The sequence below is a fragment of the Staurois parvus genome, unplaced genomic scaffold (genome assembly GCF_062004578.1).
Source record: "Staurois parvus isolate SC_StPar_1 unplaced genomic scaffold, SC_StPar_1.0 ptg000218l, whole genome shotgun sequence".
NCBI classification, from domain to species: domain Eukaryota; kingdom Metazoa; phylum Chordata; class Amphibia; order Anura; family Ranidae; genus Staurois; species Staurois parvus.
In genome coordinates, this window is record NW_028318014.1 from 4,046,526 (window position 1) to 4,060,827 (window position 14,302).

Consider the following 14,302-nt stretch of genomic DNA (forward strand, 5'->3'; position numbering starts at 1 on the left):
AGATACAAATTAAAATGAATGTCAATCAATACTATTTTTAATCCTTATGCTGCCAGCATTAATAAATGGACAGGAAAGTATCATAGTTACTTATTTTAAACTTTCTCTTTACATTTCTTCAGTTACTTCCTGGTTTCCATGCCTAGGCAAATGATGTCATATGTCCCAGATCATCATTGCATCACCTGACCTTACTCAAGATGGCCACTGCCAGAAGTGCTATGGGGTGTTTTTCAGAATGATTTCTCAGCAAAATAAAGCATGGAGACATCGATGGAAGGGAGAGTTTGCTTTGAATATTAACATTGAATGAAATGGCTTTTTTGGTTTGTGGTGCTCAGGTGCAGTGTAGTTCCACTTTAAGTAGATAGTTTAACAACCTACCTACTAGGCCAATTCTGACGTTTCTGTCATACAAGTAAAATTCTGCATTTTTTTTCCAGAAAATTGCTTAGAACCCCCAAATATATATTTTTTAAGCAGAGGCCCTAGAGAATAAACTGGTGGGTATTTCAATTTTTTTTTTGTCATATGGTATTTGTGCAGCAGTCTTTCAAAACACAATTTTTAAAAAAATACACTTTAAAGAATTTTATTTAAAACAAACACAATATAATGCATAATTTACAGTGGGGCAAAAAAGTATTTAGTCAGCCACCAATTGTGCAAGTTCTCCCACTTAAAAAGATGAGAGAGGCCTGTAATTGGCATCATAGGTAGACCTCAACTATGAGAGACAAAATGAGAAAAAAAATCCAGACAATCACTTTGGCCGATTTGGAAAGAATTTATTTGCAAATTATGGTGGAAAATACGTATTTGGTCAATATCAAAAGTTCATCTCAATACTTTGTTATATATCCTTTGTTGGCAATGACAGAGGTCAAACGTTTCCTGTAAGTCTTCACAAGGTTGGCACACACTGTTGCTGGTATGTTGGCCCATTCCTCCATGCAGATCTCCTCTAGAGCAGTGATGTTTTGGGGCTGTCGCTGGGCAACACGGACTTTCAACTCCCTCCAAAGGTTTTCTATGTGGTTGAGATCTAGAGACTGGCTAGGCCACTCCAGGACCTTGAAATGCTTCTTACGAAGCCACTCCTTCGTTGCCCGGGCGGTATGTTTGGGATCATTGTCATGTTGGAAAACCCACCCACATTTCATCTTCAATGCCCTTGCTGATGGAAGGAGGTTTGCACTAAAAATCTCACGATACATGGCCCATTCATTCTGTCCTGTACATGAATCAGTCGTCCTGGTCCCTTTGCGGAGAAACAGCCCCAAAGCATGATGTTGCCACCCCCATGCTTCACAGTAGGTATGGTGTTCTTTGGATGCAACGCAGCATTCTCTCTCCTCCAAACACGACGTGTTGTGTTTCTACCAAACAGTTCTATTTTGGTTTCATCTGACCATATGACATTCTCCCAATCCTCTTCTGGATCATCTAAATGCTCTCTAGCAAACTTCAGATGGGCCCGGACATGTACTGGCTTAAGCTGGGGGACACGTCTGGCACTGCAGGATCTGAGTCCCTGGCGGCGTAGTGTGTTACTGATGGTAGCCTTTGTTACGTTGGTCCCAGCTCTCTGCAGGTCATTCACTAGGTCCCCCCGTGTGGTCCTGGGATTTTTGCTCACCGTTCTTGTGATCATTTTGACCCCATGGGGTGAGATCTTGCATGGAGCCCCAGATTGAGGGAGATTATCAGTGGTATTGTATGTCTTCCATTTTCTAATTATTGCTCCCACAGTTGATTTGTTCACACCAAGCTGCTTGCCTATTGCAGATTCAGTCTTCCCAGCCTGGTGCAGGTCTACAATTTTGTTTCTGGTGTCCTTCGACAGCTCTTTGGTCTTCACCATAGTGGAGTTTGGAGTGTGACTGTTTGAGGTTGTGGACAGGTGTCTTTTATACTGATAACAAGTTCAAACAGGTGCCATTGATACAGGTAATGAGTGCAGGACAGAGGAGCCTCTTAAAGAAGAAGGTACAGGTCTGTGAGAGCCAGAAATCTTGCTTGTTTGTAGGTGACCAAATACTTATTTTCCACCATAATTTGCAAATAAATTCTTTCTAAATCAGCCATTGTGATTGTTTGGATTTTGTTTCTCATTTTGTCTCTCATAGTTGAGGTCTACCTATGATGCCAATTACAGGCCTCTCTCATCTTGTTAAGTGGGAGAACTTGCACAATTGGTGGCTGACTAAATACTTTTTTGCCCCACTGTATTGGTAAAATATAAAGGATCATGTTACGCCAAGTAAAAAAACAGGGATGTTCGACTCCTATGGACATGTAGTTCCATGCGTTGGGCAGGTAGTTTTTTCTCTACCTTTAGCCCTGGGACCGGCTCACCTCCGTCAGCTAGACGGGAGGGAGGAGAGCAGACACATCCACTCCCCTTCTTGTCCTGACCTGGAAGTGACGTTATTATGTCACTTCCAGGTCTTCATTGAGAGATTCCCGGACTTGGAAGCCGAGAAAGAATGTAATGTGGTGCGATGTGCACCTCATTACATTCAGTGGAGCACAGAGGAGACATGCAGGGTCTTTTAGACCCTGGATGCCTCAATAAAGAGAACCTGTCACCAAAAAATCATCACATAGGGGACTTTGTCCCCTATATGATGAAAAAAAAGTTGTTTTTTATTTGTAAAAAAATGAAAGCTACACCCAAGTTACACCCAAGAACATACTATCCCCCCCCCAAAAAAAAATTGAAGCCACACGCCCACATATACGCATGTACAAACGTAAAAGCATACGCTATAACCTTGTCTTTTATTTTTTACAAAACAATAGGGTAATTGATTGCTTTTTTATGACCTAAAATTAACTTAGTTTTTTTTTATTTTCTGATTTCTTAGTTCACTAACCCCCCTGACTTTTGCTGAGGGCCTACATAGGCACTGTAATCTCCAACCTGGCAGCTCACATCACTAATCCTCCCTATCTGCTGCTGGTTGAAGGACTTCATCTGGAGTTGCAGCTTAAAGCTCCACGTGCTCCTACACCCCAGATCGAACCATAAAGAGAACCTGTTACGGCCCATGCTGTCACAAGGGATGTTGTTCATGCCTTGTGATAGCAATAAAAGTTATAAAAAAAAAAATTAAAAAAAAAGGTACAGTGTAAAAAGAAAAATAAATAAATACATTTTAAAGTGCCCCTGTGCTCACGCACAAAGGCAAACGCAAAACAGGATCACCTGATGCAAGGAAAACTTTGAATGTGCTTCCCACTGGGTATGACTGTTGTGGATGGTGCTGGTTTACAATTAAACATCACTGCTACTGCACATGCATAGTGGAGACACAAAGTTACTTTCCTGCCCCTATTGTGCATGTGCCAGGTACTGACGCTATTTTGTCTTACACCAAAGACTGCACTGCTCCCGAAAATGGGCCTGATATTTACTGACGCTGCTGCTGATCTCCACAGACAAATCGACAAGCAAACAGTGAAATCGGAATTCTATTAGACCCCAATGTCTCCATAAAAAGTACCTGTTGCCTGCTCAATGCTATCACATAGGGGTTTATTGGCCCCTTATGATAGCAATCAAGTAAAAATAAATTTTAAAAAAAGTTTTAAAAATTAAAATTATAATAAAATATATTAAAATTAAAAGAAATAATTGCCATAACCCCCATTTCCCCACACACTTGTGCAAATGCAAGCCCAGGGTGTGCACGTATATGTAAACCGCGGTCGCACCACATATGTGACATATCACCACGAACGTCAGAGTGAGAACAATAATTCTAGCGCAAGAGCTTATAGTTAACTCAACTGATGAGCTCACCTATGGTGATGTTTGGGCACCGTAATTTTTGGCGATATCACGGGCATAGGCAGTTTTAAGACATTGAATGTTTGGTATCTATTTGCTCGATGCGACCTCATATTTTAACTAAAAATGGGTATTCTATTGTACACTAAAATTAATTTTATTATATTTTTTCCAAAAAATGTGCATTTAACAAACAGTTGTGCAAATATCATGCGACATAAAAATGTGCAAATATCACCTTTTTATTCTACAGCTTTCAGAAAATATATAATGTACTAGAGTTTTCAATAATTTTATTGTTAAAAAATTTAGATTTTTACATGTATAAAAAATTAAAACAAATTGCTCTGGAGCTGAACTGGTTGATACTGCTGTGCCCAGGCAGTGTTAAGAACCCTGTTACACTAACCCAAGTCTTCTGGAGCTCCGACTGCCAGCCAATGAGGAGTGACATTGCATCCGCACACATCACCCCTTTCATCCACCATACGAGGATCTCAATCTGGAAAGGCCTGCTGCGTAGCTGACGGACAGACGGAGTGAAGCCTTGTGTCTAAATTTTGCCTAAGGCCTCACAAAGCCTACAGCCATCTATGCTAATATATGTCACTTAATTTACTAAAGAGATCTGCAAATAAGTTATTAGTGATGTGAGACTTCATGTGCTGGGAGCTGGCTAGTGGTACTGTATGTCTGGGGATCGCTTGAGTTTACAGATCAGCAGCACTGTCACTACATGCTAGGTACAGAACTTTATTTCTACGTATGCATGGTAGAACCTGCAAAGACTTCTATGTGGCCAAGAGATAGATCAGTCTCCTGGCCCTATGCAGTTTTGCTGCACATGCACAGGCAGTGGGAAGCAGAAGGCATGCTTGCCACAGGTAAACTTTGCTGCAGAACATCAATAGACTTTGTGTCAGAACTGTGTTAGTATACAGAGGTGGAGAGGGGGAGGGAGTATTAGATCAGCACAGTGGGAGGAGGGGAAAGGATAAGAAAACATTCAGAAAATGCTGTTTGAAAGTTTTCTTATCTTTAAAGTTGAAGGCGAACAATAGGGCAGTTATATGTATTTTTCAATATATCGCATGATGATTATTTTTAACCATAAACATGTCAAACTTATTAAACTCTTAATTGCTAATTTGCTAAGATAATAAACATCTAGTATAGCAGCTGAGACCTAATAAGCTGGACGTTTCTTAACATATGAAAATACTGGTATCCATTTTGAGAAGCCTCCTCCTAAACCTAATAGTCCACAAATGGCCAACAACGCAGATCAGGCCACATTCATGCTATGCCACGCAATTGCTGTGCACTACTGCATACATTTTAATTTGTTCCCTTGCGCTTTGGTGCACTACAGGGAGAGTCTGTTGGCACCTACTGTGTATCATTCTAAATGAAGGGCACTGCAACTCACCACACAAAGTACCCAATGCTAGCATTGTGGAAAAATATGGAAAAATATACATTACCACAATGCATAGGACTGAAACAAAGGTCTGAACTATACTTTTAAATAACTCAATTGTAATGACCTCCTCCATGCTAACTGACCCTCTTGTGGGTGATGTAGTCCAGAAGCCTACACCATATCAGGTGGCACTCATTGGGAGAAGCCTCCCCGCAGCCTTACAAGTGGACAGTTTTTGTATTTGGGCCTTTCCCTAACAATCTGCACTCTGACATCTCCCTGTGACCCAGTGCCTCACCACTTAAGCCTCATGTACCCATGACACTGAACCTTCCTGCTTTCTAACACCCCTGCCACTAAGCCCCAACACCCCAGACACTTGCCACCAGTTAGCAACTCTGTCACTGTAATTTCACCACTGCCCCGTCACGTTTGTAGGAACATGCAGATAGGAAGGAGGCCGAGTCTGGAATTTTTGGACTCTCTACACACATTTTCTCTTCCCTCTGGTGACATCGCCTCCTCCTCTGTGAGCCTGTAGAGGCCAGTCAGTCCTCCTGCCTCAATGCAGATTGAATGTGTTCCTGGGCGAAGGAGAAGGTGGTGGAGATTTCCAGGCTTAGAGGAGGAGGGAAGAGTGGGGCACCTACATTACTACAGAACCCTTCCAATGCAATATTTTTAATAACCCCAACATCCAAATGTATCCTTGGTTTCTTTTACTTTAAGGGTCAGCATTTGATTTTACTTAACCACTAGCCTACAGGGCACTTATGCCCCGTTCCTGCCCAGGCCAATTTCTAGCTTTCAGCGCTGTTGCACTTCGAATGACAATTGCGCGGTCAGGCAACTCTGGACCCATATTAAATTTTTATCATTTTTTTGTGAGAGATAGAGCTTTATTTTGGTGCTATTTAATCACCTCTGGGTTTTTTATTTTTTCTTAGAAAAAATCAAAAACCATTGCAAATTTTGATAGGCGGCACTGACTGGCACTGATAGGTGGCACTGATAGGCAGCACTGACGGGCACTGATAGGCAGCACTGATGCACACTGATAGGCGGCACTGACTGGCACTGATTGGCAGCACTGACTGGCGGCACTGACTGGCACTGATTGGCAGCACTGACTGGCATTGATAGGTGGCACTGACTGACACTGATGGGTGACACTGAAAGGCAGCTCAGATGGGCACTGATATGTGGCATTGATGTGGCACTGAAATGTTGCACTGATGGGCACTCGCAGGTGGCATGGATGAGCACTGAGAGCTGGCACTGATGGACACTGACAGGTGGCACTGCCGGGGCTACACAGATCATCAGGGCACACTGATCATCAGTGCTCTGATAATCTGTGTACATGTCCGTTCCGAGGAATGCCAATTACCGGCTCTCCTCTCCTCATGAGCTGTCAGCATGACAGCTCATGGGGAGAGAAATGCTGATAACTGGCATTTCCCTGTTTACATGTGATCAGCTGTGATTGGACACAGCTGATCACATGACCGAGCCGACATCTTTGGCTCTTTCCGTGGATTGGTGATCCGCTGTGTCTGAGGGACACAGCGCACCGCAAATCGCCACACTGCGCGCTCCGGGAGCAGCGCATACGCGGTTATAATGCGAGGACGTCATTTGACGTCCTCTCAGAATGAGAGAACCACCTTGCGTATGTCATATTACTATATGGCGGGCGGGAGGCGGTTAAAGTGCTTCTCTTACAATAAGGTCACTGACTACTGCACAGAACCTCTACTTCATCTGTATGCTATACGCAGGCATTATGGCAGTGACAAGAGAGATAAGAATAGTCGAGTCACACAATACAGTGAAAAGACCATAAAAACTGATAAAAACTAAAGCATAATTTATATTTAGGCCTTGTTCACATGGGTGTTGAGGCACATATACCATGATCAGGCCATTTTTTGCAGCGTGTCTAGACTCCTGGTGCTGCATACAGGGAGCCCATTGAAGTCTATTAGGATGCTGCGGCTGCACAGACACAGCAGCTGGTTTCTAATGTAGCAGACGTGCAGGTGTGGGTGAGCATCCCTGAACACACACTGTCTAAGTTCAGGGATGCTCACCTAAACACCTGTCAAATTAGAACCATTGGCTTTGACCATGCAGCTGCTGCATCCTAATAGAGTTCAGCAACTGGCATCTACAAATGGCCTGTTCACAGTATAGGGGCCTTAACGCTCATGTCGTTTTTTTTGCCATCTGTGTCCCACTGGGGAGATTTCCTGGCACTATCTGTCCCATAGCTAAAACAGGAAGTGAGAGGAATCCCTCCAATGTGAGGGAGTCCTGGTGTGTCACCAGAACTAGTGGCCCCATTGGAAGATTTCACCTCTATTGAGCCCTTTTCAGACGAGGTGGACTCTGTCCCAATCTGCTGGGGATCCGCTCACAGACCCCCTGCTGATTGGAACAGAGTGAGCAGATGACGCATCGATGTCCGCTCAGTTTGTGCAAAGTGCACATGCTGTCTGTTTACACCTGACTGCCCTCTGCTCCACCATTGGATGCATTGGTAGGTCCATTGGCAGGTGTAAACAGGCACAAGTCCATTTATGTCCTGTCCATAGGAATGTGAAGACCTTCCGATCAGGTCTGCCCTATAAACTGACAGGCAGGCCTGATCGGATCAACCGTGTGAAAAGGGCTTTAATGTTCTGATGCCAAACCAAAATTTTAGATTCTGTTTTACTTTCACTTTCGATAACAGAAAACAGAATAAATAGAGAGGGCGAATCTCCCTAACAGGGGCAGAGGCAGCATAAAAAAAAAAAAACCTGAGAAGTGTTCTAATCTCTTTCCACTCTATCCAAAACTGAAAAATAGTTTTGCCTATAGTTATACCTTAACAGAAATGAAAAAAGAAGACCGATATTGATATTCAAATATAAAGAGTATTTGTTAAGGCATTTTTCACCTTTGTTGCTTGTGTAGATTTGGGTGGTTCAGGTTTTGGTGATGGTGTTGGTTTTGACTAAAATAATGCATAAATAATGTTAGACACTCTAATGCAAACACCGAAACATTGCACAGAACATATATCACACATGTAAACACCCATACTATCAGTAAGGTTCAATTCACGCTTCACGTATCAAGAATGCTCACTCACATATGCATGTTTTTTGCACAATTTTAGCATGTCTCTGCACGTCGGGCAAATGGCAGCCTATTCACTTGAATGGGCTGTCCTATGTGCACGAAAAGAAGAAAAAAAAAGCTCCCGCACCTTTTCGTGCATGGAATGTGGCAAACTTTAGCATGGTTGTTGTACAGCAAAACACTAACCACCTTTTGGGTGCCATTAAGAATGAATGGCACCCTAAGTGGAATCGGAAGCAGAACCAAGCGAGTCTGCATTGCTCAGATGTGAATGTGACCTAAAAACCAAACATTCCAAAAGACTGGTGGAATTTTTAAGCTCTTTTGTATGTCCATTACACAGAACAGTCTGATAATGCCTGTAATGCCTTTGCCCCTCACATTTGCATTTCCTTTGCATTATGCAGCAAAGGAGTGGGGAGTCACTGGCATATCAGACCCACCCATGTCAGGTATTTGGGAGTGTGTTTCCAATGAGCTGAATGTGGGTAGTGTGGAGGGTAAGAGGATTTGACCCCAGAAAATCAAACAAATGTTTAATGCAATTCTACTAGTGTAGAATTGCAAAAGATTTCCATCCTGCTCCTTCCAATTTTCTCATTACTGCAGGTAAAAACAAACACCGATTTGACCCCACTAATGATTAGAAATTCAAACGAAAGTCTGATGCAATTCTATAGTGTATGGCCAGCTTAATATGGTACACCACTTCTATTAACTGAAACCTCTACTGAGAGAATATGGAGGCTGCCGTTGTGGACTTTTGCTTCAATAAATAATAGTAGAATAGCTGTCATTCTGATACGATTACCTTGAAGAACTACAGCAGGTAAAATAGGTATTGAACACATCACCATTTTTCTCAGTAAATATATTTCTAAAGGTGCTATTGACATGAAATTTTACCACATGTTGGTAACAACCCATGCAATCCATACATACAAAGAAACCAAAAACAAATAAGTTCAGAAATTAAGTTATGTATAATAAAATGAAATGACACAGGGAAACAGTATCAAACTTGCTAAATGAAATTTATTTAACGCTTCGTACAAAATCCTTTTTTGGTAATGACAGCTTCAAGATGCCTCCTGTAGTAAAAATGGAGTGACACAGGGAAAAAGTATTGAAGACATGAAGAAAGGGAGGTGCAAAAAGGCATGGAAAGCCAAGACACCAACTGAAATATATCAGTAATTAGAAAGCAATCCTGCCCCTTGTCAGTGCAAATTAATATCAGCCGGTTCAGTCTCAACTGATGGCCTATAAAAAGGGGTCTCATTACCAAGACGTCACACAAGAAACATCTCACGATGGGTAAAACCAAAGAGCTCTCTCAAGACCTTTGCAACCTTATTGTTGCAAAACATACTGATGGCATTGGTTACAGAAGGATTTCTAAACTTCTGAATGTTCCAGTGAGTACTGTTGGGGTCATAATCTGGAAGTGGAAAGAACATCATTTCAACTTAAACCAGCCACGACCAGGTGCTCCTCGCAAGATTTCTGACAGGAGTGAAAAGAATTACAGAAGAGATGTCCAAGAGCTAAGGGTCACTCAGAAAGACCTGAAATTAGCAGGTACAATTGTTTCAAAGAAAACAATAAGTAATGCACTCAACCACCATGTCCTGTATGCACACTCACCACACAAGACTCCATTGCTGAAGAAAAAGCATGTTGAAGCTCATTTAAAGTTTTCTGCACAACATTTAGACAAGCCTGAAATACTGGGAGAATATAGTCTGGTCAGATGAGACCAAAATGTAACTCTTTGGATGCCATAATACACACCATGTTTGGAGGTCAATTGGCATTGCACATCACCCCCAAAACACCATACCAACAGTGAAGTTTGGAGGTGGGAACATCATGGCGTGGGGCTGTTTTTCAGCATTCGGTACTGGCAAACTTCATATCATGGAAGAAAGGATGAATGGTAAAATGTACCAAGACATTCTTGATAAAAATCTGCTGCCATCTACCAGGATGATGAAGATGAAACAAGGGTGGACATTTCAGCAAAACAACGATCCAAAACACAAAGCCAAAGAAACTCTCAACTGGTTTCAAAGAAAGAAAATAAAGCTGTTAGAATGGCCCAGCCAATCACCTGACTTGAATCCAATAGAAGATCAGAGTTCATAGAAGAGGCCCACCGAACCGTCAAGATTTGAAGACTGTGTGGAAGAATGGGCCAAAATCACACCTGAGCAATCCATGCAACTAGTTTCTCCGTACAGGAGGCATCTTGAAGCTGTCATTACCAAAAAAGGATTTTGTACGAAGCGTTAAATAAATTTAATTTAGCAAGTTTGATACTTTTTCCATGTCATTTAATTTTATTACACGACTTAATTTCTGGACTTATTTGTTTTGGTTTCTTTGTATGTATGGATTGCATGGGTTGTTACCGACTGGGTGAAAATTTCATGTCAATAGCACCTTTAGAAAAATGGTGACATGTTCAATACTTATTTTACCTGCTGTATAATGAAATTAAACAAGGGACAAAGTACTACATGTGCTTTGTCACACGAGGGACAGAACAGTGACAAAAAAATGATCACTTCTTTAATGTTTTCTGAGGCAATGACCTGGAATAAGTATGAAGATCAGTTCTGACATCAATAACTTTGTAAATTACTTGGTTATTCTGGCTCAGAACATACTAAACCCAAAGACAGCCAGGAACCTATTATTCACGAATAGAGGTAGCAACAATGAGTCTCCTCATATTTCTATCAGTACTGATTTCCTTTAAAGGGTAAATTCATCTTTTCACAAAAAGTGAACTCCATTATGCTGGTCACCCAACTGAATCCTGCTGCACATAGCAATTGCGATGCCCCATGTTACCAGCGCAGCAGTCCGTATATCGAACACCACAATACACAGTCACTGAGTGGGTATCCATAATGCTTTCAATGACGTGCTCACTGGTCAGCACAGCCACATGAATGTGCTGATCATTGAAAAGCGTGTCCAAGGCTTCTTCTGCCAGTAAGGTGCAAAAGAAAGAAACACTTCTCATTGGTCAGCGCGGTCACATACTCGCACTGACAAATGAGGGCTTGCCATTGCGATAGATGCTTACTCACTCCAGTGCTGTGTATTGCAGCGAGGTCCAATGGGGTGGCCAGGATATTTGGAGTTAATTCAACGTTTTCATTTTTGTGACAGGGTGAACAACAATGAAATGACATTTAAGCTAACTGCATCTCTTACCTCGACCCCAATTCATGTACAGCCTATTAAATTCATGTTTATTGGTCATTTATATTTTTGAGTAATTCCCCAAATTTAAAAGCTATGGAACACAAGCCGATAAAACATAAGACACCAACCTTTGGATCTGCTGGTTTCATAGTCCTTTCTTGTGATGCTGGCACCTGTAACGAAAAAGTAAACTTTTAATACATAAAGTTTTAGTAACTTACAGAGCACACGAAAAATTATATGCAACAGTTTAGATCTCTTATAAACACTGCTATTCTAGGCCCCAAAGCTTTGACTGATTTGATTATTCCAATAAAAGCAATTACAGCCCGGCTAAAATCTAACTGCTATTGTGAAGCTAAAGATGGCCCTCCTGGAAATCTCAGCTTCCCTCTGACAACTTCGGCAAGAAATGGCAGTAACTAGAACTCTATCTGACCAGGAAAACTATTGCTCAGTACTGGCTATCTCCCTAATCCTCTACTACATGTCTATGGATGGAATAAGTGAACGCTATTCTGTGCTTTGAAAGCTTAAATGCATGTAGCCCTGAACATTTTGAGAAGATATGGCATGGGTGGTTGAGTGACCCTACACTTGCATCCCCATTTGAGTCATGAATAGTGCTGCTTTCAGCAATCAATCTGTGCTGGCCATACATTTATCCTTTTCTTTTGTTCAACCAGCGGATTAAAAAAGAGCAGATTCCCGCCATCCACACACTCAATGCAGATGGGGGGATCCTTCCCGCTGAGCCTTTGTATTCTGTATGCTTTCTCACGGTCAGTTAATGATTAGAAATCAAATGAACGTTTGATGCATTTTTACTAGTTTATGTTTGGAAAAGGCCAAAGCTTGTCTACCAAAAGTCTGAGTATGTCTGTGTACCATGTTTATCTGGGCCAAGAGAGGATCTTTATCAGAGGGCAGCATAAACCAGTGTGAACTGAGATTCTAAACTGGCACAAATGCAAAAAAGATGCCCCCACCCACTCTTAAGAGTGGGACGCCGCTTGACTGTTAGGAGAACATCTGGCCAGGCATGGGCATCCAGAGCAGGTAACAAAATCCTCCCTAACCGGACACTGCTAAGTGAGGCGATAACCAGCGGGGTACTTCTAGAATAGAGGTCACAATGGATGGGGATTTGAGTGTCCAGATACAGAAGCCACTATAACCTAAATGGTGATCATGTCCTGTGTCACTGTAGAAGATGGCAGCAAGAGTACAGCAAAATGCAGTTTGCATTCTCAAGGGAAAAGGGGGACAGGAACATGTATTCCAGGGAAGTAATGCAGCTATCTCATCCACATGAGACCAAGTTTGGATAGGAGGGGGGAAAACTACCATTTTAAATTGCAAAGCCCAAGTCCTCTACCAATAGAACCTCAGAGTGCTGTGCACCTGGCTAGAGTCAGAAAAAAAAAAAAACAACAAAACAGAACTGTGCAAACATACAAGTAAAACCTGTCCTAACGTATCAATATTGCTGGGCCTACAAAGGGTCCAGGCTTCACCCATCATGAATGCATCTTCAGGGTCTGGAAACCATAGAAATGGACCACAACCACCAAATGGCCCTGGTTTGCACCCTGTGGCTAACTACACACATTGAAAAACTGGACAAGGTGAGCACCTAACACAGAATCCAGCACCCAAAGCAACATTAAAGGCTATCAGGCACACAATAGGATCTGGGAACAGCCTTCAAGGTACACACCAAAGGCAACTGATCCAGAAACTGCTAGCCTAGGGAAGTAAACTGTCATATTTTGATCTGGGAAGTGTCACAGAAAAAAAATGTTTAAAAAGGGAAAAATACTTCTTCATTAGGTGCATCACCCAAGGACACTAGCAAAATCCTGCAGTCTCACAGAGTGCGGTGGGTTTATATAATGTGCTCTGTGGCCGGTCCTAGCAAGTTTATTTGCCAGTATCTAATCACCTGAAGGCAACTGCTTATAACTCATTGTCTATGAATACACGCCCTGTGTCCTGTATTGTACGAATAAAATAAAAATATTTATTTTTGGAACGTGAGGAAGGGTTAGAAATACGGTGAGGTTTTCTTCCAGTGACAACCATTCCCTTCATTTCTTGTCTTGATGCTAATGGAACAGGAAAGAATTTTAAATCTCCCAAATGGGTAAAGAGATCATAAAAAAAAAAGACAGAGGTTCTAGTCCTTCTCAATTTCTGCATTGCCTAATTTGCACGAACATCGTACAAATTTTCACCTATTATTTATTGTATTAGCACTGCGATAGCAGTTTTTTTTATTGTTTACTGCTTGCACACTGCCTGTGTTTGGCAATCAGCATGACATGACTCACCAACCAGGGATTCCTCTGGGCGACTATCTGCCTTATGATACTCGGTTCACTGAAGTATTTCTGAAGGGTAGTAGTTGTATCCAAGTATTACTGTACTAAGGGTGGTAGCCCACAGCAACCAGATTTATGCCAGCATGCTGGTTACTGCCCCTTGTTTATTGCTCTTTGTGTAATAAATATATATTATGTTTTACATATACACACACACAAACCTTGTATGTGTATTTTTTCACAGGCAAGAGAGAAATAACTGACCAACCAAAATAGACAAAAGCAATAACATCTTGAGAAAAAAAAACAAAAAAACTTTAAACTAAGCTTTTCATCACAAAGGTCTTCCACAGAGGCAGCTGACTAGTTTGGGAATCTTGGCAGGAGATATAACATGTTCTAGGCAAATCT

The 14,302-nt window shown here is 41.8% G+C and overlaps 1 protein-coding gene across 7 annotated transcripts in view; it reads right to left on the minus strand.

Annotated features, from left to right (window-relative positions):
- The window catches only part of CAST (calpastatin), a 227,658-nt gene that overhangs the window by 69,059 nt on the left and 144,297 nt on the right, over nucleotides 1–14,302 (minus strand). For 5 of the 7 annotated variants that reach the window (XM_089679129.1, XM_089679132.1, XM_089679133.1 and 2 more), the window contains 2 exons: nucleotides 11,696–11,740; nucleotides 8,164–8,220 (listed from right to left, as the gene is read on the minus strand). In XM_089679129.1, coding sequence (XP_089535255.1) covers nucleotides 8,164–8,220; nucleotides 11,696–11,740 — 102 coding nt within the window. The remainder of the gene's footprint in view (nucleotides 1–8,163; nucleotides 8,221–11,695; nucleotides 11,741–14,302) is intronic. The other 2 variants (XM_089679131.1, XM_089679135.1) reach the window with 1 other exon arrangement.